Source organism: Fukomys damarensis, unplaced genomic scaffold, assembly GCF_012274545.1.
Source record: "Fukomys damarensis isolate Sample0158 unplaced genomic scaffold, DMR_v1.0_HiC HiC_scaffold_3, whole genome shotgun sequence".
Classification (NCBI taxonomy): Eukaryota; Metazoa; Chordata; class Mammalia; order Rodentia; family Bathyergidae; genus Fukomys; species Fukomys damarensis.
This window is the reverse complement of record NW_022900915.1, coordinates 1,097,679-1,120,649: the sequence shown is the minus strand read 5'-3', so window position 1 is coordinate 1,120,649 and position 22,971 is coordinate 1,097,679. Positions and strand designations below refer to the sequence as shown.

General features: G+C 43.5%; 1 protein-coding gene across 1 annotated transcript in view; it reads right to left on the bottom strand.

Moving 5' to 3' along the window:
* The window catches only part of Prdm6 (PR/SET domain 6), a gene marked incomplete at its 5' end in the record, with an annotated part of 86,354 nt that overhangs the window by 7,707 nt on the left and 55,676 nt on the right, over positions 1-22,971 (bottom strand). The window contains 3 exons of the mRNA XM_010627287.1: positions 1,072-1,248; positions 9,646-9,988; positions 20,332-20,456. Of these exons, the coding sequence (XP_010625589.1) occupies positions 1,072-1,248; positions 9,646-9,988; positions 20,332-20,456 (645 nt within the window). The remainder of the gene's footprint in view (positions 1-1,071; positions 1,249-9,645; positions 9,989-20,331; positions 20,457-22,971) is intronic.

Here is a 22,971-nt window from a genome sequence, read left to right as displayed (position 1 = left end):
ATATGCCAAGGATCAAACTCAGAACCTTGCACTTGCCAGGCAGGTGTACACCACTGAGCTAAATCCCCGGCCATAGTTTTGTTTTTGTTTTGACAGAACCAGGGATTGAACTCAGGACCTTGCATTTTCCAGGCAGGCGAGGTGCCACTGAACAACATCCTTCGTCCTTCAATAAATATTTTCTGAATGAATGAACACATATATGAATGAGTGAAAAATGAATGAACCAACCAGTGAATGAACAGGCCTACGGCATGATTCAGGTGTCCACTGTTTTGGTGACTGTGCTATATGTTAAGATGCACTTTCTTGTTCCAGCATCTTTACCTTCCCAAAACCCTTAAAATTCAGTTTCATATCTTTCCACATTTCCTGAATCCTCAAAAAGTCCACATGCCCTATGTTTGGTTTTGTTTTTCTTTTTTCACCAACATGGCAGTTTTGAGATCCAAAGTATGCACTAAACAGTCACAAGCTGGCTGCTATAATAAGTTCAAACTCTTTAATAAATAGAAAAGAGAAAATAGTTCACCAGAATCTTGAACATTCACATTCTCTGAAGAAGATTATTTAGATATCCTAAACCTGTAGCCAACCTTTTTTTTTTTGGTGGCGGGGGTGCCAGGGATCAAACTCAGGACCCTATGCTTGTGAGGAAGGCAGAGGAACCACTGAGCTAAATCCCTGGCCCTGCCAACCTTCTGATGACCGTAGGACTTGCTGGTAGCCATGAGTATTCTGTGTGGCTCCTAGATAAAATTTAGAAGCACATATCCTCAGGAATTGGACAGAATATTAAAATTATTTACTCTTATCTCCTTATTTCACTAACTACTGAGAGAACAGACTTAGGTCTTCTTTTGTCCAGTGTTGCAAACCATGAGCCAGGACCAGTAAACAGGTTTCCCGACTTCATTTCCCAAGTGTTAGTCACCAAATCAAGGGAGCTCTGTGAAGCCAAGGTACTGTCCTTCCAGTGACCTTCACCACCAACCTGGCTGAGCTGGGCAGTGCTCTGCCAGCTCACAGGAAAGGGTAAGAGACAGAGGGCAGCGGCTGGCTGCTACTTACTTGAAGGGCTTCTCTCCAGTGTGGGTTCGGATGTGGTTGTTGAGGGTGGTGGCCCCGGCAAAGGCACGGCCACAGTAGCCACACTTGAAAGGCCGGTCACTGGAGTGAGTGACCACGTGGTTTCTCAGTTCCGAAGGCTGGGAGAAGGACTGGGAGCAGTGGCCACACTGGTAGGGTCTGAAACGAATAAAGACACTGCCTAGTCATTATTTTCTACGCCGGCCAGAGAATCGTGAAGCAAGGGGCTAAAACTTCTTGTGGCTTTTTGGAACAGAGCATAGAGCTGGAACCGCTGGGGTCCCACTACTTGTGGCCACTAAAACAAAAATCATAAAACCACGGCGGCGCACTGCTTTGCAAATGAACACTCCCTTCCAGTATCAGCCACACCATTTCAAGAGCCCTACCTTGTCTTTATCTCCCCTTGGGCAAATATCAATGGATGTTTGTAAGCCTTCAAAGCCTAAACTTGATTAGGTAGAATGTTACAAGAGAAAATACATAATTGTCTCTTACGCTTTCACGGCATCCTTAACTTTACAAGTGCTTCAAAATCAATTATCTAGTTTAATTTTTACAGTCGTCCTCTGAGACTGAGAAAGCAGGTGCCGTGATCTCCGTCAGTTCAGAAAACTGAAGACAAACTGTCCTCACAGGACATTAGCTGCTGCTTCCAAGGTCAGCCCAGGGCACTGGATCTTAATTCTGAGTGTCAGGTGAACATGGGGTCATGGGAGCAAACTGCACACATATTTTAAGGAAAACTAAACCTTCCTGGGGTCTATACCACAATCACTGGGACTGCATCATGAACACAAGTGTGCACCCAGATGTCTCTCTGAGGAAGAAGTCCTTACTTTTACTTACCACCCCCTCCAAATATTCATCCATTGAGTCTTTTCCTTACACCTCTCAGCTCCCCAGTTTCATCTGGTAGCAAGGAGTGATTTACGGCAGCACGGAAATGACAGGAGTTGCCGTGCCGCAGAAGAACGACTGGGTTTGAAAAGCAAACGGAAGGGAGTCGTGACAAATACCTAATAATTAGCAGGGTTATCAGAGCACACCCTCCCAGCTCAGGAGAAATGAATCAACGTTTGGTTTTCATAAAACAGATTAAATTTCCGTCTTCTCAACAGAAGTTCCTCTGCTTACTGAGCAGAATCTGGTGAGCTATGCAAAACCTGTGCAGGTTTCCTTATTTGAAGCTATTTCATATTATTCCCTGTCAGGGCTCTACTTTGTCTACCAAATGTTTCTTCAGAAAATTAGTAATCTGTCGTAAAGGATATTAGCAGCACGCACGAAGGCCTGGTTTGTGGCCTACACGTCTGCCTACATTTAGAAAGCCAACGGCAAAAGCTAACTTAATTGCTCTACCTTTAACAAATGCGTAAGGTGCCAGTGACCAGAAACCAAAATGAAGGGCTAACAGACAATGGTGACCAGGCATGTACAACAATTCAATTAAGTGCAAAAAAAGCGTACCCTCTCATTTGTCAAGTGAAGTGCTTAATTGTGGCTACTTGCCTCACTGAACACAAATACTATTATTTTACCGGGCTTCAGCACACTGAGCACTGATTGTAGAATTTTTTAGCTTGATTAATAGCCCAGGATTGGTCAATAATTCAATACTATACAATTTTAATTACTTACATTTAGAAATCTATCTAACTGCTCTCAAACAAGTTTCAAAGAAATATATAAGCGTCTTCGGTAAGGAGTTTATCAATCCTGACAAATAGCACATGCATTTTACTACAATTATAAAATAATGGTTTGCAAGTCATTAAAATTATATGCACATGAAAATTTCCTCCTGCCAAATCTGTTCTGGTAGCAAATGTTAACCTTAAAATGATTCATCAAGAAATAATGCTCTCAGGGATAAACTTTTTAAATGCTATTAAGTATTATAAACAAAATAATATATCAATATATGCTATATCCACCGACAATTGATTTTTCTAATAGTGAAGGGACCATTAACATTTATTAGCCTCTGGTTATCTATTTTTAATAGCTATCTCTGTAAACAATAAGCCACTAAATAAAACCAATTAATCTTTTCTTTTTTTCTAACTCTGCTGTCAAAAGTTGGGGTGATTTATTCCCCACAGTCAGAAGTCAACCCATCCTTCTTGTGTTAACAGTCACCACACCAGAGATTTACACACCGAAGAACAGAAATGACCACAGAGAAGCTTGTGCAGATTTCTTCCATCAGGTAACACCAATGAAGGCACTAACGCTTCGGCTCTGCCCAGCACCAGCCAAAAAGGCATTCCTAGAGAACTACAGACCCATACTGCACAGGTTCTTAAAACTTGCAGCATTCAGCTTGGCTAACAGGAGAGACAGGAGAGGGGCATCTGCTTCAGCCTCTGAGCCCCATCAGCCAAGGGGCTTAGACAAGGAGATCAACTTCCTTGAGTTCCTCTGCTTTCTCACTGGTCTGGAAAGAGAGTCAGACTGAGCCATGCGCTCTCTCCTATCACTTCATACTGCGTTCCTGCCTTTGGAAAACTGACAAATGCACCTGGCTGGAGGATCTATCCAACACACAGATAGCCAGCATGGTCTCCATCTGGTGCTGTGTACACCATATACTAGCTAGCTCTCTGGACGTGGAGCTTTGTGTGTGTGTGTGTGTGTGTGTGTGTGTGTGTGTGTGTGTGTGTAGAAAGAAGGAGGGGAGAGAGGGAGGGAGAGGGAGGGAGGACACATATACATGTTCACTAGAACACAGAAAATTTTAATGTGTCTGTAAAAAGCTAAGAATTTCAAGCAACAAGAAAATCTAGTACCCAAACCTCATTTTAGTTAATTTCAAAAATCAAAGCCATATTCTTTCATTCATAGATACCCTGAAAAGTAAGATGTTAGATCATCTGAAAGCATGTGGTTTTGTGGAGCTGATTTAAGTAGAAATTAGAACCTGACTCCCTCACTTGCTGCTGTAACAGCATCTCTCATAGTCTACAAATTTATAGAAATTTGGCCTTGGAAAATACAGGAGCTACACAGCTAGTAGATGCGATTCCTTTCAATTTTCTCTTCCCGTGTTTTCAGTGTTTTCTGGAAAGGAAGTAGGAAGTAAATTTTGTAATGGACTGCATACCAAAGGTTTAATCTAAGGACACAAGAATACATTCTGGTCAGATCTACCTCTTAACCAAGTTTTAGAGACACTTTTGCAGACACTTTTGCACTCTGGAGCCTCAAAATCAGCATTTGTTTGCTGCTAACTGGACACGGAATCCAGAGGACATGTGTGTATTTCTACTGGAATACCCCATCTCTTCTCACTGCAAACCCTCACTGCCTCTGGGGAGCAGAACTAGTTGCCACTATTAAGCTTTTTATTCTGTTGACTAACATTCCATTAATTCTTTCAAAGTCGGGCCACAGGTAACTTACTAAACTTCTGAATACAATCTACCTTAGCTCCAACATTCTGTCTCCCTTTGATGTATCACAGCAAGAGCAGCACATAAGGACCGGCACCGGGACCGGCACCGGCACCGGCACCAGCACCGGCACCGGCGGGCCTGTTTAGCTTTTCGTTTTCAAGATCTTACATCTTGGCACCTGTAACCTCCTTTTAAAGCATGTTACTCTCCCACCTTATTGTTCATGAACAGCATTTCACTGTTCTCAAAGCAAAGTCAAGCAGCCTTGGTGCTATTTGAGACCCAGGAAAGGGTTGCCCAGGGACAGAGACTTTCTCAGTCTTAGTTCCCCAGCACAGAAGCCACCAGCACACAGAGCAGCTGGGCCCTGGAAACGTGGCTAGTGGACCTGAGAAACTGAAATATTATTTTCCTTAATTTTAACTAAATTTAAATAGCTTCATGTGGCTAGTTCCAATACAGAAACATGAAACTTGATGGAAAAACTAGAATGTTTTCCATTCTTGATTTTTAAAAATGAGTGAAAAACAGACAAAATGTGAGTGAACTTAGCATCCGTCAATGCTGCCAACATTGTAAGCAGAAAGAAAGAAGGAAGACAATTTTGTATATCCCTGGCATTCTTTGTCACTGGCAGCTCCTCAGCCAAAGATTACGCCAGTAAAATGTGCAATTCATTTGCTTTGAATCTATAATTGGTTTGGTGTACACACAGAAAAAGGATGAAACATTTAACAAAATTAAGTGTGCTTTGGTTTCACATTATTAATTTTTCTTTGATTTTTCTCTCACGGCATGGAAGCCTCCAGGACAAAAGTTGTTCATCCCAGGCTACGTTCTCTCTGCACTTCAAATCAACCAGCCCAAGTGCAAATCTCCTACGACTTCAAGGGGCCCCACTTAAGTCACTGCTGGCTGTGTAGAGAGAGTAAGGAACTTAGCTCTGTGTAGGAGAAGATTCAGGAAAGTGACTAAAGTGCAGAATCAAAAAGCCTGCGGAACATTGGAAATTAGAAAGAAGGAAACATTCACATTTGGGCAGGGGAGGGGAAGAAGAAACACTGGAATACACAAACACTGATCCAAGGGCCAGGGATTTAGCTCAGCGGTTCCACCGCCTGCCTCACAGGTGCAAGGACCCGAGTTCGATCTCTGGTGCCAAAAACAAAAAACATTTTTTGAAATGAAATGAAATTTCAAGAAATGATGATGGTAATGAATTATCTCCAGGTTCCTCCCACCGAAAGGCACCTTTTAATGTCATTTTGCCCCTGTAGCACCGCCGTGTGCCATTACCGCTGACCAGCAGGCCCAGGGAGTGGATGGCCCACCTCCCGCACAACCAGAAAGGCAAAAGCAAGAGGAAAGGGATTGAAATACAAATGTGGGCTGTAAATACACTTTCCACCCCAATTAAAGGAGCATATTCATCAGGGAATAATCCCCTGTGCCTGACGGTTTAGCTCTCTGCAGCAGGAAAAGAGAAGAGAGATTTCCAACTCTTGGCTCAAGCAGAAGTCAGTCGAGCTGCCTTGGCCTAGGCAATGAGCTTTATGTAAAAACTGAAATGTTTACAAAATCTCTAAATAAAATCTTGGTTGATCTAGATTCCAATAGCTTCTTTCCTTTGAGTTTACCCAGGGGAAAAAACGTCAGTAGCCTGAGAAAAAAGAAAGAAGAGATTTTTAAAATTTTTTGTTTGTTCTATATTAACAGAACAAGATGAAAAAATAACAATTCCATGGTTCCCTGGACCCTCATGGGTGTGTTTTCACCTTCAGTGCTATTTCCAGCTTTACCAAAAAGCAGATTTTGTTTTGCACTCAATGTGAATAACTCAGTGGTGGCAATGGAGGTGCTAGCATCACTGCCTGCCCACAGATCTCTTTTCCTTATATCACCACATAGGCTTTTCACATTAGAAAACAAACAAACAAACAAACTCCCGAATAGAAGTGCGCGCGCACACACACACACACACACACACGCACACCTCTTTGCTGAAAGGAGGCTGTGATGTCTGGGGATTCGTGGCCAAATATTCAGCCTGTTGAATGAAAAAAATTTCTGAATTTCAGATTCAGAGAACTGTTTCAAACTTGGACTTGTTTGAAATTCTAACCTCGTTAGCTTCTGATTTTGTCTTCTACACCTCCCTGGTTCTAGCAAGATTTTCCCATTCAAGTAAGAATATTTGGTCTTTCAGACAGGAGGAAATGGCTCCTGACTGCTGAACTCTCTCACTGTACTCTCAGCTCTCTGTGCATGCAGGTCCCGCATGCGACCACCCAACCAACTGCAGACCGGAAATATTCAGAAAAAATTCTGTTCTAAACATATGCAAACTCCTTTTCCTGTCATTATGCCTAAACAACAAATAACAGTAGTTATTTACATAGCGTTTACATCAGCGTAGGTATTACACCGATCGAGATGTGATCTAAAGACTATAGGAAGGCCGGGTAGGTTCCATGCAACTCCATCCCGTTACCTAAGGCTCCTGAGCATGCAGGGATGCTGGTGTCTGCAGGGGCCTGGGACCAGCTGCCCAGACACTGAGGGGCGGTGGTGTGTGGAAGAAAGGGGAAAAGCTGCCCGAGGCTGAAACCCACGAGAATGGTGGAGTGAATGCCCACAGAATGTCTGTGTGTTCACAGCTGGAAGTTTCCACACAAGAGCAGATAAGCGTCCTAATTTCGCAACTAGAGTAAGCAAATCTGGTGTTCCACTGCAGTTCTGCACATTTCTCCCATTGAGCAATCGCTTGTGTGATTAAGAACGGCGGAGAGTATCTTTTACTTCTTAACATTCCGGTGAAAAGGGAGCATCCTGGGTTCTGGAGCAGAAAAGAGCCACTATGTCCTGGATGTTAAAAGAAAACGAAGCACCTACAATGGAATCAGTAGATCAAAGTGCTAGGCATCTCCTCCTCTTCCCCCTCCGGATATGATGGCGTCATTCAGGCATCTCCACACAGTCAGTAAGAAATCACCGTACTTCATTACTCTGCCTACACAGGAACTGACACTGGCGTCACAACCCTTCATTTTTACTTATCTGTGAGTGACAGTGACTACCTGTCAGGTCTTCACAACACGGTGCAGGGAAGGGGAGAGCGAGAATGCATCCTCCGAGTGACTGGATTCCACTCTGGCTCCAACCCTGGTACCAAATGTGCATCACCCCACCCCACCTAGGAAGGCAACAGACTGTACCTGGGCCTCGAGTCAGATAAGCTGATGGGCATCTAGCGGTTTAAACATGTGAGCTGAAGTTTTAGATATTTTTCTGATAGTTTTGCTAATTTTTAAAAGAAAATTTTCTAACAATTTTCACAAATGTATTACAAATTAGGACATTATTATTTTAGAGGACAAACATCAGAGGGACTTAAACCATAATACAGACGGGAGTTTCTAAGTGTAACCAAAATACAAACATGATTTTCTAAGACAGCAGTCTGTTTCAGTATTCCTGTATTTACCATAAAATAGCTTCATTGTTTTTATGATATTTAGCATGAAAAATCCTACTCAAAGCTAAGCTTTGAGTTCCAATATCCAGAAACTTTCAACTATCATTCTGTTTTACTCTGGGTGTTCAGTTACTATGTCTATTGATACACCTTTTCAAAGAACAGATCCATTCATCTGAACTCACTCCATTAAAAAAGCAAGTTTATAAGAAGATTTTAATGTATCGTTTATATCTGTTTTTGTCATCCTTTATATCTTTTTAAACTGCTAAAATGCTTTGCAAATTTAGAACAGATACCTCTCGAGGCTACATGCATGCCTGCAGGGAAGGCAAGCAAACAAAAAGTACTTTCCGAATGAAGAAAACATTTTCACCTCTATGTATCACCAATATATGTGTTGCTTAAGTCCATACACAGGTGACACACCTCTTCACCCGAAGCCCTAAGACGTGCACAGGGCTTTTGGTAACTTTCTCCAGGACACAGCTGCCCTTACCAGCCCTAGTGTGAGTGTTTCAACAGTGTTAGTTGCAGCAGTGCTCGATGACAGGCAAGCAGTTTCCAGAATGGCACAAGTGAAAGTATACGTGTAAATATATATATGCGCCCCAAAATTGTTTCAGAACGTCTAGTCCCTTCTACCACACCTCCATCCTCTTCCCCTTGTTTGAATTTCCTAGGAACACTTTTGTATCCTGTAGAGAGGAAAGGGAAGACCTGAGCACCTATTAATTGGCAGAGAGAGTTAAGGGGCTCGCTTAGTTAAGGTTGACAGCGGCAAAATTAAGCAAATAATTCAAGAACCCTACTTCTGACTTTCCAGGGCTAGTTCCAAAAAGTATTTTCTGTTTTTATATTCAAAATGCATTTTCAATGCTATTCTTAGGTATTTTGGTTTTAATCTAGTTTTCATGGGATGTGGAGAGATAAAACATGAGCAACCCTTTCTTATTGAATTAATTTGATTTTTGTCTTTTGCACTCCCAGCTATCAAGACTGTCGAATAAACCAGTTTTGATTCATAAATAATAGTTCTATTATATCTACTGTGCCACTCGTCAGAGTACCTGAAATTTTAATTCACTTGTTCAGCTAAATTTCATCCTCAGTTCATGGCCATAAAATTCTTTATTGACAAACTCTCAAACCAACTTTGACTCTGAGGTATCTAGTCAACATTTTTCTTCTGTGTGGATATTAGTTTATTGAATAAGTGGCATCTGTTTTCCTCCACATCACTAGCAGAGTAGGTATTTCCTTTTGACAGCTTTGCAGGATTTATGGGTTTGCACGCTCTGAAGAAAAATAGTACTAAGCAAAAAATTCCAATTCATTACCTCTTAATACTTAATTAAGTTCATACCCACGGCACACTGGAGGTGAACTCTGAAATGACTGTGACAGCCACAGAGCGGCCAGCTATATTATCCTTGGAAGACAGAGAGGATTCTAATTATCCCGACCTCATTTCTGCACCTATGATATTCATAAATGTTTCCTCTCTCTTCCTGCCGGTTACACGTGGGCAGAAGTGCCTGCAGAGCAAGTGCGGGTCCCGCTCTACAGCCACAACCTGCCTGTGCGGCCCTGGCAAAGCAGAGGTGAGCGGGGCCCTCTGAGCCCGGGCTCTTCGCAGGGCGCAGTGGAGGCAGCGCTCACACCAGGCACGCGCAGCGTTACCTGTCGGGGTTCTGCGTGCACACGTGCATCTGCAGCAGGATCCTCTGGGTGAAAGTCTTAAAGCACTGCCCGCATTTCCAGAGGTGCCAGTCACTGAACTCCGAGTGCAGCTGGCTTGTGGAAGTCGGGCTTGCGAGGACTCGCTGGTTTTTCACGTTGATTTGGTTAAACCCTGATTCGATGGGCCCAGATTTATCCAAGAGAGAGAAGTTTCTGTTGCATGGCGTCTGAGGGAAAACGACGGAGCGCTGCGGGGTGGCCGAGGTGAGCTTGCTGCTCTTGCTGAAGGACTGCAGGGCGTCCTGCCGGCACATGGCTTCCATGACCGTGGAAGGGACATTTACTAGGAGAACAGCGAGAGTTTCAGAAGATCAGACTTACTGGCCCTTAGGAGGAACACAACAACACATTCTTCTTAAAAGTCTTACAAATCAACACTATTTTTTGTGTTTTTCTCCACTCAAAATGCAACACACAGAAGGGAAATTCACTATTCTCACAAAAACTCAACCAATGACTGTTTATTAAGCAACTAGTATATGCTCCAGACTGCTCTGCCATGATCCTTGCCTTCATAGTTCATTTATGACTGGAAATTCAGAAGACTCCACAGTAGGGCTCTACTCTACATCATGCCCCATGCAAGGAGCTCAGGTGGGCACCAAGCAGGGCACAGGAGGAGGCAGGGACACTTGGAAAGGGTACCTGGAGCAGTGAGTGCCCTGAAGGCAGGTTCAGAGTGACTGGGTGGAGAACGTCCGGCCCTCCACCAGCACAGGCGAAGCATTCAAGAAAAGTCGGTTGGAGAGATGAAATGAGAATTCTTAGGAGAAATGAGAATACAGGAGTAGCCTAGCATGCTGGGGGTCAGTAATCAAGGCAGGCTGGCTTGGAGGCACAGGTTTCTTGCCCTGCAGGAATAAGGGTTAGTGGTGGAGGCTAGGGACAGACTTCAGAGGGCCTTAAAAGTTCAGTACAGACTTCAGACTTCAGACTTCAGGCCTAAGAAATAGATACAGACTGTCTCTGAGCAGAGGGTGCAAGCAAAAAGACACCTTGTTCAGGGCGAAGAGGGAGAGGCAACAGAAAAACAAAGATGGTGCCTGTAGCTTGAGCTCCAGCCACAGTGGTACAAACTTAAAATTCCAGCACTCAGGAAGCTACAGCAGAAGGATCACAAGTGAAAGCCCAACCTGGGCAACTCAGGGGCTTAGTAAGATCCTGTCTCAGAATAACAAAATTTAAAAAGGGATGGTGCTGTAGCTCAGCACAAAGCCCTATGTTTAACCCCTGCATGGCACACACTACTTACTGGCCTTGTGACTATGGGTGAGAATGGAGTACCAAAATCATGACTTAGTGCTTGGTAAAATGTAAAACGGTCACACCAAGGATTGAGTGCAAATGCACAGGTAGTTTTTATAGAAAGCTTGACCTGCAGCTGACAGTCAACAGGTGAGGAGCTCTAGGTGCCCTGGTTTCCTTGTCTTCCAGCCTCCTTTACGGAGTTCCGCGTGTGATATTGAAGGGGCATCCCAAGGCCTGAAAGCAACAGTCGCTACCGTTCTTATTATGTGTGGAGAATAGACAAGCAGGCGGGAGTGGGGTTGTGATAGGGGATAAAGAACTACAAACAGCAAAGAGTTTTGAGGAAGAAAATCAAATACACTTGAAATTTATTGTTCTTCTTTGAAAGTTTTTATTGTATTAATATCTATCAAGTATTCACAGGCAAGTCCACAGGTCCAAAGGTGATTAGAACTTACCTGGTAGGATTAAAATGTTTATTTTAAAAGACAATAACTGTATTGTATAAAAAGTGTACTTAGTGGTCATTCCCAGGGTTAAAGAAATTAAAGGTCATAGAGTGATCGAGAAAATGAAATCAGAGGCCAAAAATTTTGAAAAGGATGACTGTTGCAAAGACTGGTGGCTGGGGATGTAGCTCAGAGGTAAAGCACCTGCCTAGCATGGGTCCAACCCCCAGGACCAAAAGGAGCAAAAATAAGATTTAAGATACCACATGTACATGTAAGTAATCCCCACAATGAATGCAGTAGTTATGTACTATGAACTAATAAAAAATAAAATAGAATTTAAAAGTAAAAAGATTAGTGGTAGCAAGACACAAGACCACGCAGGCTATGGCTGCTGGCCTTGGTTCAAAACCATGGGACTCTGGGTGTTCTCATCTTGCCTGGTCACAGATGGCAGTGGAGATGGCTGCCTGGCACGAAGACCTGTGCATTCTCAACCATAACAAGGGAATGGCAAGGACTGCGACTTCCAGGAGGCTCTGTGTCCAGGGGACACGTGGATACCGCGTATGGGGCACAAAACAGGGTCTGTGTGTTGTCTAGACTCCGCAGAATCCCGTGGTCAACCAATCCAACAACAGGAAGAGCCCCGTCTACAGGGCTCCAAGCCCAGCTCAGCTGTCCTATTTTAGGGTGGCAAAATAAAGCAAGACACTTGCCCACCTACCAAAAGCCCAGAATATATCAAGTCCGCAGCTCTTCACCCTGGCTACTGTACATTTTAAAACATTAAAACAGAATCTCTCAGCAAGGCCTGAGTGCCTTCATTTTTTCAAATTCTCCAAGTGCTTGCAATGTGAAATAAAGGAGGGCTGAGAATCGCTGTTCTAACCGTACCCTCTCTCATTGCAAATGACAAAAGCTGAATCCTTAGAAAAGTCCAAGATATGGACACGTCCAGGCTACAGACTTTAGCTTTCTGACTTTCAGCAATTTCGTTGCTAATTAAGCACCTATCCATCTTTGCTCACTAGTTATGTCATTTCCAATATATAAAAGTAGTACAGTGTTCTGTGTACAAGTATATTAGATATAGCAAATCACACATTATCTCTCTATATTATTCTATACCTATATATTCATTCATTTGTATTTTGTGTACAAGTCTATATTTTGTATATAAATATTTATGTATCATTTGAACTTCTGAGGCAGATGTATGCGATCGATATGGAATCTGTTTTATGGCACACAGATAGTTACTTTTTAAAGAGGCACTGAAAGAAAAAGAGGAATGTTTTGTCATGCATGGGTCCTTTCTCAATGAGAAATCCAGCAGCACTGTGAGATCAGGGTGCAGCCCATTAGCTGTTCCAGTAGTAACTGGGAAACTCACAAGCAGTGTTAAATCCTGTGACCAGGAAATCTCTAGCTAACAGGAAACACAGCACAATGGGAAGATTGCAGCATGAAGATGGAGGCGGGAAAAACCAACCAGAAGTGTTACGATGACTTAAGAAAAATACTCAAATAATATTGTAAATGCAGATGCTACATTCTCACTTCTGCTTTTGTAAAGTAACCTAATTGGTGTATAGTTTAGAAATAGTTAAGGTCATACAATCTTTATAGGAAAACAAGATAATTTGTGGGAAAATTTTTAAAAGTTCAATGACATCAACTGTGAAGAAATAAAGTATAATTTCTATATCTAAAAGTCTGTTTAATAACCCAGCATATACAGAATCTGAGTTAGCGTAATGACAATAAGAGCATTTAAATAATAAGAATGGGAATTGCTGGGATAAAATTATTTCCATTTTATTAGTTACTTTTCCTGGATACCCGAAAACAAATATAAAAGGTTGCTATAGGTAGCAACTTTATGCTGATTCTGTTTTGGACCCGCTCCTTTTTTGAACTTATGAATAAATAAATTCAGTCATGAGTGGATAATTTTCACAAAAATAAACATATTTGACCTCTAAAGTGTTCTTTAGAGTTTTTGCACATTTCCTTAGCACTCTAGAGATCCAAAGTTTTTCTTTTAGTTGGAACTTTTCAGAAGATAGGGGAGACTATGCTTCCTAAATATTAGCCTCACTGACTATGGCGATCAAAAGCATCAACCAAACACAAGAAATTATCATTAAGAGGCAGAGAATGAGTCAGAAAACAGTCTCACCACATCTCAGCAAAGACACACGGGCAAGGCCCAGAGTGGCCAACGCGACTGGAAAGATGAGGCGGTTTCTTCATGAAGCGACCCCAAAGCAGTAAATTACCTGTCTACTGAGACAAAGACAGAGCGAAGAGGATGCACTCTAATTCTTGAAGGACACAGACAAGGAAAAACACGAACTCATCACATCTGGACAGAAAACACTGAGAGGAGCAGACGCAGGATCTGTAAGGTAAGGTGTCACTTTACCGCCCACCTTTGTCCATTCATTCAGTCCACAAATACTGCTTGGGCAACTGTCACATGCCTGGCATGGTGCTAGACACGGAGTTGGGGGGTCTCACAGTCCCCACCCTCACAACACTTAAACTCGAGTGGGAGAGACAGACATTAAGCAGATAAATATTTATCAACTTCATCAGACCTAAAATCTCATTCATGGACCATTACACATGCAAGTCACCATCTACCGGCAAGATACCTACCAGTTCCAGCAAGATGATGCAAAGCTGGTGAACTGTAGGACTGACAGAATACAATTACTGCAAGAGTGATACAGGAGGGCTGGGGATTTGGCTCAGTGGTTCTGCCACCTACCTCGCCACTGTAAAGGCCTGAGTTCGATCCCTGGTACAAAAAAAAAAAAAAAAAAAAAAAAAAAAAAAGCAAGAGTGATACAGGAAGAGAACAAAGGCTTCCAGGAAGTCAGGTGTCAAAGAAAGCTAAGCTTAGGATGAGGATCTGAGTCCTGATGGGCACCCGGGGATCAGAGGCACGAAGGAGAAAAAGGCAACAAGAGGGTGGGTTCCTGGCACTCTCGTCATCAAGGCTGCAGAAGCAACTCCAAGAATATTCAACTACTTCATCTTTGACAAAGGGGCCAAGAACCTACTCTGCAGGCAAGAGTCTTTCACAAATGATGCTGGGAGAAGTGGCCATCCACAGGCAGAAGACTAAATCTAGACCCCTATCTCTCACCATGTACTAAACCAAAATTAAAATAGGTCAAAAATCTAAGTATTCAACCAGAAACTTTGAATCTACTGGAAGATGAAAAAGGTAAAGCTCTTGAAGTCACAGACACAGATAAGGACTTTCTGCATGGAACGCTTGTTGCACAGGAAATAGTACCAAGAATCAAAAAGTGTGATCATATCAATTAAAAAGCTTCTGCACGGCAAAGGAAACCACTCACAGGTGAAACAATCTACGGAAGGGGAAGGTTTTTTTTTTTTTTTTTGCCAATCAGAGGCCTAAGATCTAGAAGATCTAACGAAAATCAAGGTAAAGAGATGAAAACGACGAAGACGTGTTATGCACAATGTACCAACCCCTCTGGGGAGTGCGGCCATTGTGTACTGCGCACGCGGACTAATAAAAATAAGTTTTCACAATAAGAAGACACAGTCAGTAGCGTTTGATGATAGAAGGGTAAGCAAGAGCAAGGCGTCACTTCTAGAAAGCATCCTGGCGACCGGGGTGAGCGCTGTTAGAAAGGGAGAGGCAGCGTGCGGGTGTGAATACGTGGCTTTGGTGGTGATGAGCTTACTTTGAGGTCCCTGCCCAACAGGCAGGCGAAGGTACTGTGGGACGGGTGAATAAGTTTCGGGTTGGGTACAGAGGCCTGCACTGAATACACCAATCCAAGAGCACCTAGCATAAGTCAGGATCCCTGGGAAGCACACACTGGGAAGGAGGTTTGGAGCTCTGGGCAGTGCAGTGCCGACGGTTCTCCAGACGGATACCCGCTGAGGATGGGCCGGGGCGGGGCGGGGGCTTTAACAGCTCTGGAGCTGGAAATGTCCTCCAGAGCTGCACTGCAGGTACACAGTCCTTTTTGCTCTAGTCCCTGTCCACAGTGGGAGGGAGAGGGACCCAGGGGAGTAGCTCTCCTGTGCTGAACTGGGCAATGAGGGGCCCCGTCCACGGCAGGCTGAGATGCAGACCGCATGCCACAGCACCCTCGGGACCCAGATCTGCCCCACCGTGGCTCGTCTGTGTCATCTGTCACTGCCCTCTGTGAACACATCTTCCACTGAGTCCTGTGCAGCTACAGAGGCCCTGCTGCGAGGCCATTTCTCCTCTTACAAAGACCTGAGGGTTTTCTAATTCTAGGCAAATTTGTGCATTGGTTTCTTAGCCTAGGGTTTCTGTACCTGGAAGATAATGCAGAATCGGGCCCCAAACCATCCTACAGCCACAGCGGGTTTTGGGGTGACCATTCTCACCAGTTGCCCAAGGTGGACAGTCCTTAGCTTCTAAGTGGGGGAAGCGTTTTTGTAGCCCCACTCGGGAGCAGGGAAACACCTTCCTCTTCCTGAGTGATGTAAGGAATCCAGTCCCAGCTTCCCTGGCACTCTGGCTCCACCCACTCGTACCCAGATAAGCTCAGGCGCCACCAGCACTGCCATTCATATGGGAGTTGTACACGTGTCTCCTTCATCCTGCTACCCTCTGGACAGGGGTGAGTCTTCGCATTCCATCACCAGCGCCCTCCTCAAGATCACAAAGAGGAGAGACCCTGCTTAGGCTGGGCCCAGTTTTCTGTTGTCGGTGGTGTGGTGGGGGACAGGCCCTGTGCAGAGGTTCCCCTTTCTATTTTCTGCTCTTTACAATCCAAAGAAACAGGCCTCCTCGGGGCAAGGTTGGACCCAACTCCCACGCTGCCATCAAGTTTCACATTCTGCTCCCTCGGCTTCATACGCCCGGACAGAAAAAGCAGCAGGAAGACTTGTTTAACATTTATTCCCAGGGTTTTTTTTTTTTTTTTAATTTCCTCTGAAACAAATACGAATGCACTATGGTCTTTACACCCTGCAGGAACGAATCCCCCACTGGAAGCTTCGGGAACCTCATTCCTTCTTGCGGATGCGATCTGTCCTCAGAAGAGCTCCTTCAGGCTCCTGTGAAAAGCCCACAGTGGACGGAGCGGCTCTCTTTGCAGCTCTATTACATCTAAAACTGGTTCTTTAAAAAGAAAACAACATAGGAATTGCTTCCAGAACCCAAATGCCTGTGTGAAACACTGTCTCCCTTTTGAGTGCAAGCAGCTTTTCATGGCTTGTCTGGGCAGTGAGTGTGCCCACTGCACCCCGCTGCTGGAGGGGGCACTTGCTGAGGCCTAACCCTGCTGCACACACTCACTGGGAAACGTGTGTAGTCTGCGTGTCGAGAGAACCAGGGGACGAAAATGATATTTTTATAAATAACGTGCTTAACCCATGTTATTCACTAAGTAAAATCAGATTTTCCTTGAACATATTACTCCAGGTATGGATTTCAGTAACAGAAAAATCAAGCTGAAAGAATCTCTTCTAATAATGGCACTAAGAATTCTCCATATTTGTCGAGTGAGCCCTTATTAGTTGTTTATTGTATCCATACTGCTACCAGCAGGATCTGTATGGCATGGTGGCCAATCAGTTTTTTTTTCTCAAGGAGCTTCTTTTTAAGATGCCTAATTTATTTTGTGGCTAGTTCAATGATATAAAAACTGCCTTAGAATTGCTAATCCAGGTGAGATGATTTAAATTCCTCAGGGCCGTGGAAGGACATCTGGTAAATTCTCTGTGCCCTTCCCTACATCTGTGCTTCTAAATCATACCAAGTATTTTCTCAGCACAGAATAAGGAGCCCCACCCCACCCTGCTCTCTGATAAATCATACGGAATAAGAATCCATCTTAGAGTTCATGTCAAAGTCATATATCTCCACCACTCTGTCTGATGAAGCCTTCTGCTGATTTCTTGGGTGGCCAATCACATGACAGATATATGACTTTGAGACAGGAACTGAAATAAAATTCCTATAACACCCTCGGGGGAAAGAGGCATTGTCACTGTTGAACCTTTTATTCAGTGACTTCATTCCCTTTAAAGTTCCCTCAACCAAGAGCTCTGAACTGAAGCAAAAAGAGCTGTTTAGTTTACCTGCTGAGCCCACAATACTTCAGGCCGTTACGGCTCTGTGAATTTCTTTGCAAATTTCTCAAGAATTTCAGGTGTTAAATGACATACCATCTGCCCTGATAGAATTTGTTCAATACTATAATCAGTAACCTCAGGAATGCCCCACACAGGTGGGACTATACAAGAAAGAAGGACTGAAGAGCAAACCATATACTATTTCCAGAAAATATATTTTTAATGCTTGTGGGCCCAGATCTGAAGACCATGGAGTACATTCTTACCCACCGTCAGATGGCTGTGTCCAGCAAACGGGGCCCGCATCGGCCCACACCACCCCTCAGTGCCTCTCAGTCTTTTACTGCACGGTGAGGCAGGAGCCACGTGTGAATGTGTGATCTCACTCCCGAAGCCCACCGTCAGGGTGACAAGGGCAATCCCTATGCAGCCACTCTGTATTTCCCAGGTCTGTCTCTAGACTCAGTAAACAGTCACGCTGTCCTTCCAGTTCTCCGAGAACCTCAAGTCATCCTGACTCCTCTCTTGCTCAATGCCTCACATGTCAGAAAACACAGTTTGCTGCATTTTCAAAGACGTTCAAAATTCAACTGCTTCTTACCACCTCCAACAATTCCGTGCTGTTCCCACTCACTCAGACCAATTCACTCACTGCTCGAAATGCCACAGTGGCCCCACTGCCTGCCTGCTCGCACAGAGTAGCAGCCCCGGCCTGGCAGTCCTCCAGGACCTGCCCGGATCACTGCCACCGCCCACACCTGGCCGAGCCCCTCACACTCGCTCTGCTGTGCCCATGCCAACCTCTGTGCTGCTCCTCTGCCTGCCAGGGATGGTCCCAGCTTGGGACTTTGCATTTTCAATCTGGCTCTGACTGCAGCAGTCTTCTCCAAAGTAACATATGGTTGGTTCCTTCACCTCCTTAAATCTCTGCCCAAAACCTCCCTTTCCACTGGGGCTCCCCGGTCACTCCCAGAACTTACAACCCCCGACGCCTGGTCATACTTACTCCTTCTCTGCATTACTAACTCTACAACACATTAACATCTAACCAACTATTCCTTGACACATTTATGGATCTCTATCCTTCTGGTAAAATGTAAGCTCCATGAGGGCAGGAATTCCTGTCTTTTTTTTTTTCTTCTACTTCTTCTTCTTCTTCTCCTTCTTCTTCTTCTTCTCCCTCTCAGTTTATAGCACCTAGCAAAGACACTGGCCCAAGGGTGGTACTCAATAAATAGCTGAGCAAAGAATGAATGAATGAATAAACAAATGAATATTTGGAGTCTGAGCTGCACACTTCTGAACTCTAGCCCTTGATGTGTTTGCTCCCAGACATTCCTCCACAGACCACACACCATCTTCAGAGGCTGTAACAGGTTGTTTTGCAAAAGGAAACAGGGGTCCTCGCAGGGCTTCTGGAATCCTTCTGACTAAACTTCACACTTTTAGAAGGAGAGGCTATGTCAGGGTTCCAGGGTACAGAAAGCCCCAGCCAGCCACTCAGAGGGCGGACACTGGTGCTTTTCTGTGTGTGGCCCTAGATCTAGTTTCAGGGGAGGGGGCTTGGAGCTGTTCTGGGCAAAGGACAGCACAGCGGCCTCCGTGTCGATATCTACTACTAACACCAGCCACGTGCCCTTGTCCCGCTGAGATATCCTCCTAGGGAAAACAGACATTCCTTCCGACAGAAGGATCAGTACAGAAAAGAAACCTTCTAACGGAAATTCGGAAAGCAAGAGGAGTGAACTGTATGCCCAAAGTGTGCTTCTTTCCTTTTTTTTAATTGAGACTGATTTGGGGTTAGGGTAAAATAGAAAAGGAAAGCTGACAGTAGTAGGCTTTTTGAGGATTTTACTTTTTACAAAGAAATGAAAAGCAACACAGAAAGAAATATCTGACCATCAGCATTTTGACAAATGGAGTCAGTAGGTGCATGTGTGTGTGTGAGAAGTGGAGAAGAAAAGCAAACAACCCTTTTTTGCAAAGTGAAGCTTTCTGTCTGTTAAAATGGATCTTTTGTATCTGTTTCCTTTTGTTGAATAGAGTCAAGTCATCACATATTAGTAAACGCAGTGACAAGACACAGCACCACTGCAACTACTATTTTTCATTAAAACACATCAGCATTTCCTAATTCGCTTTCAAATTCTGGAAATCACCTTGCAATATTTTCAAAAGAACTGATAAGATAAAAGTATAAATTGTAAGTGAAAGTTGCTGTAAGTTCATATTTGCCCAAAAGTTAGATTACTCTTTCAAAGATAATATTTGGCATGATAATAAAAATAGAAGAAAATTACAGGATTTTAGACAAAAAGTTTAGAAAGACACGAATTCCGCACGTTCGCTACAATGTTTAGAACCGTTTCTTATGCTGATGACTACGCAGGACGTCACCCCTGACAGAGCAGCACTGTCTTCTCTTTATTTCATTTTTGTATAGTGTGGCTCCCATAAAAGTGTGCGTCTTCAGGACAGAAGTTATCTTATTATTGCTCTCATAGCCCCCGACAGTGAGACGCTTAAACCCAGACACACAGTAAGTAAGTATATGCTCAGTGAATACCAGCTGCTTTGCTCTGTTGTCAGTGATTCTTTAAAACTCTCGCAAAGGCTCTGAAATTGAGTACTGGCTGAGGTTAAGATGCCCTGTGAAAAAGCAAACAACATACAGGGAAAGGAAAACGACAGAATGGATATGTGCATGTTCGCATGATGGATCACAGTGAACCACATTTCAGAAGTTTAAAAAAAACATTCTTCAAAAGTTAGCTTTGCAACAGGTATTTTGAGATGTGAATTCAGAGCTAAAATAAAGTCTTACAGTTTTCATCCTGGGCAATGCATTGTAAGGGGATCCCAAAGAAAGACGTATAGCTGTCATTGTACCACACCAGAAGCTCGGTGCCCCTGGGGATATCTATACAGGCTCGGTAGAATATATTCGACCTATTCAAAACAAAAGAAAACCCAGCTTAGTAACACGCAGGACTCACGTCGCCCCCACCACATTTTTATTGCCCTGAAAATGTTCTGCTCAGCTCCACCTACACAGTTCGTTTATAATAAATCTACATTCGCCTTATTGTCCTCGGCAGTCAATTAGAGCCCATATCTCTGTATGGTAAACAGTGTATAGTTTCTTTCCACCATGTCCCTCTACAGAGGGTCGGTCCTGGAGAGACAGATATTTGGCCCAGGTGACAGCAGGACAGGAAAGTTCATTTTTTAAAAATCCCGCCCTGCACCAATGAAAAACTTTTCTCTCTTGGCAAACTACAAAGACAGTGGTGCTCCAACTTCATGTACAAATTAATAATATTCATTTCTTACTTGAAGGAAAAGCAGTAAGTGTATTCTGGCAACTGCACTGGTACTTCCCCAATTTGTAGTAGGATGGAGCATCCTTGTGATACAAGGACTAAGAGAATAAAAATCTCCACTCCCATTTTTCGGAGGTTTGATACAGAAGAGAAAACCTTCTTATGTGAAATGGATGAAAATTCAATAAGTAAGTAAAGAGGAGCGCTTTACACTGGCTGAAAGATTACACTCTGAAATGACACAGGGAAGGTACCAAGAAATAAACATTTTTGAGAACAGCTTTGGCACCATAAAGAAAAATCTACAGATTAAAAAAGAGAGCGAGAGGGGAGATGGAAACTTTTTCTCAGTGACGAATTGCTTCACGTATTAGCCTCAAGTTCCAGATAAAAGTGTTTGGGGTTGGTGGGCCTTAAATTTCACCTTTCTGTACGGAACCGGCTGTAGCAGGGCAATTTGTCCCTTGTACAACACTGCAGACACAAGGCGAATCCTTCTCTACATTTTTCATGGCAGTGAGATATGCACTTGTCAACATATTTTGTCACCACAAAGTGGCTCTTGGCAATAGGATCATAAAGATCAATAAAAAAGTGCAGATTCTCAATATTTTATTTGCAGCTGCAAAAATTTCATTTATCTTGTTATTTTCCTTACTTGCTGCCATTCTGTCTCACGAGGGCACTGCTAGCTAAGCAGAATGTTTTTCCCAACATTCTATGAATATCTGACAAAAACTCCAGCCGGCTGTCCAGCCCTCACCACCCTTCCTCCCTCCGCATCTCTAAGGGCTGTGCATTTTATTAATTCTTTCCACTGCTACATAAAAAAATTAAAATTGGAGCCGAGCTATAAATCACTGGCATCTCCTAACTTGAGAAAAATTGAGTCTACTTTGTACTTCACCCTCGTAACATTTCATCTCTCGGTTCGGCTTCCCCTAAGATAAACACTGCGCCGGGCAAATGAATGTGCTAAAACCAAATGACACACTTTGCTGCTGAAAGAGCAGAACTGTTTTCGAGCAATGGGTGGTCTTCTGAGGCACGGGGTAGGCCGAAAGGGGAAAAAATGTGTAAGTGTACACCATGCCTTACAAGCGGGCAGACCTTCCAAAACTCGCAGAAATCTCTGCATGTTGAAGCACATCAAAGGGATTTTTCCCTTTTCAGATAATATTTCCTTTGCTGACATGTATTTAGTATTGTGGTTGGATGACTCATAAAGATAGCTCCACGGCGTCCCAACGCAGTGGAAGCAGGACAAATGCCAACAAACATTATTGTCAGCCTCAAAATAAAAACAAAACGTTCAGCTAAGGGTCAATCAATCAAGGGCGCTTTGAAGAAAATTCCATTTAGATATTACAAATCATAACAGAACGAATCTAAACCAGCTGACTCTCTGTGAAGAGGACATTCATGTACGATAAAAATTAAGCTGCCTCTTCAGGGTCCAACTTTTCTAGTTTCTTACTTTTGGACGTAGTCACTGGTGATGGATGCCAGTTTTTAAAATTGTGTTTTTGTAGTTCATTTTATAAAGATCTGAAGTAATCAAAAACAGATCAGCAGAGAGAGCTCGTAGTTTAAGCGTGATCATGAGAGGGCAGTTGTAAGATCCACTTAATACCGACAGATACACAATGACTAACTCATACTGCCCTTCCTCAAAGGGGTTTCTTGTCCTCAATTCAGAATTTGTCTCAAGAGCTAACTTCCTGGGCGTTTGTTCCAGAACCAGCTACACTACGGATTGCTGGCTGGACAGGCATAGTTCTTACTAGTTTTCTGGCTCAGAGTTCTGTAAAAATATCACTACAGTGAAGGTGAGCAAAGCCCGTATACAGCAGTGTATCCAAAATATTGTCTTGCATTACTGCATTTAAGCCATTATTTAATGAACTAAAACTGCACAGGAAACCAAGGCAATGAGTCGGATGCTGCCCGAATATGTTGCTTTTGAATTGGAGACCTTTAGAGAACGAGCGAGATTTGTGCAGCCTTTAAGCTATAAGGGGGAGAAAGTTAAAAAAAAAAAAACTTGATTAAAAAAAAGGAAAATAAATAGCCATAGGCAGGACTCCAAGTTGCTGAGCACCGGGCCCTCTCTTTGATGTGTCTGTGGTGCCTAATAAAGC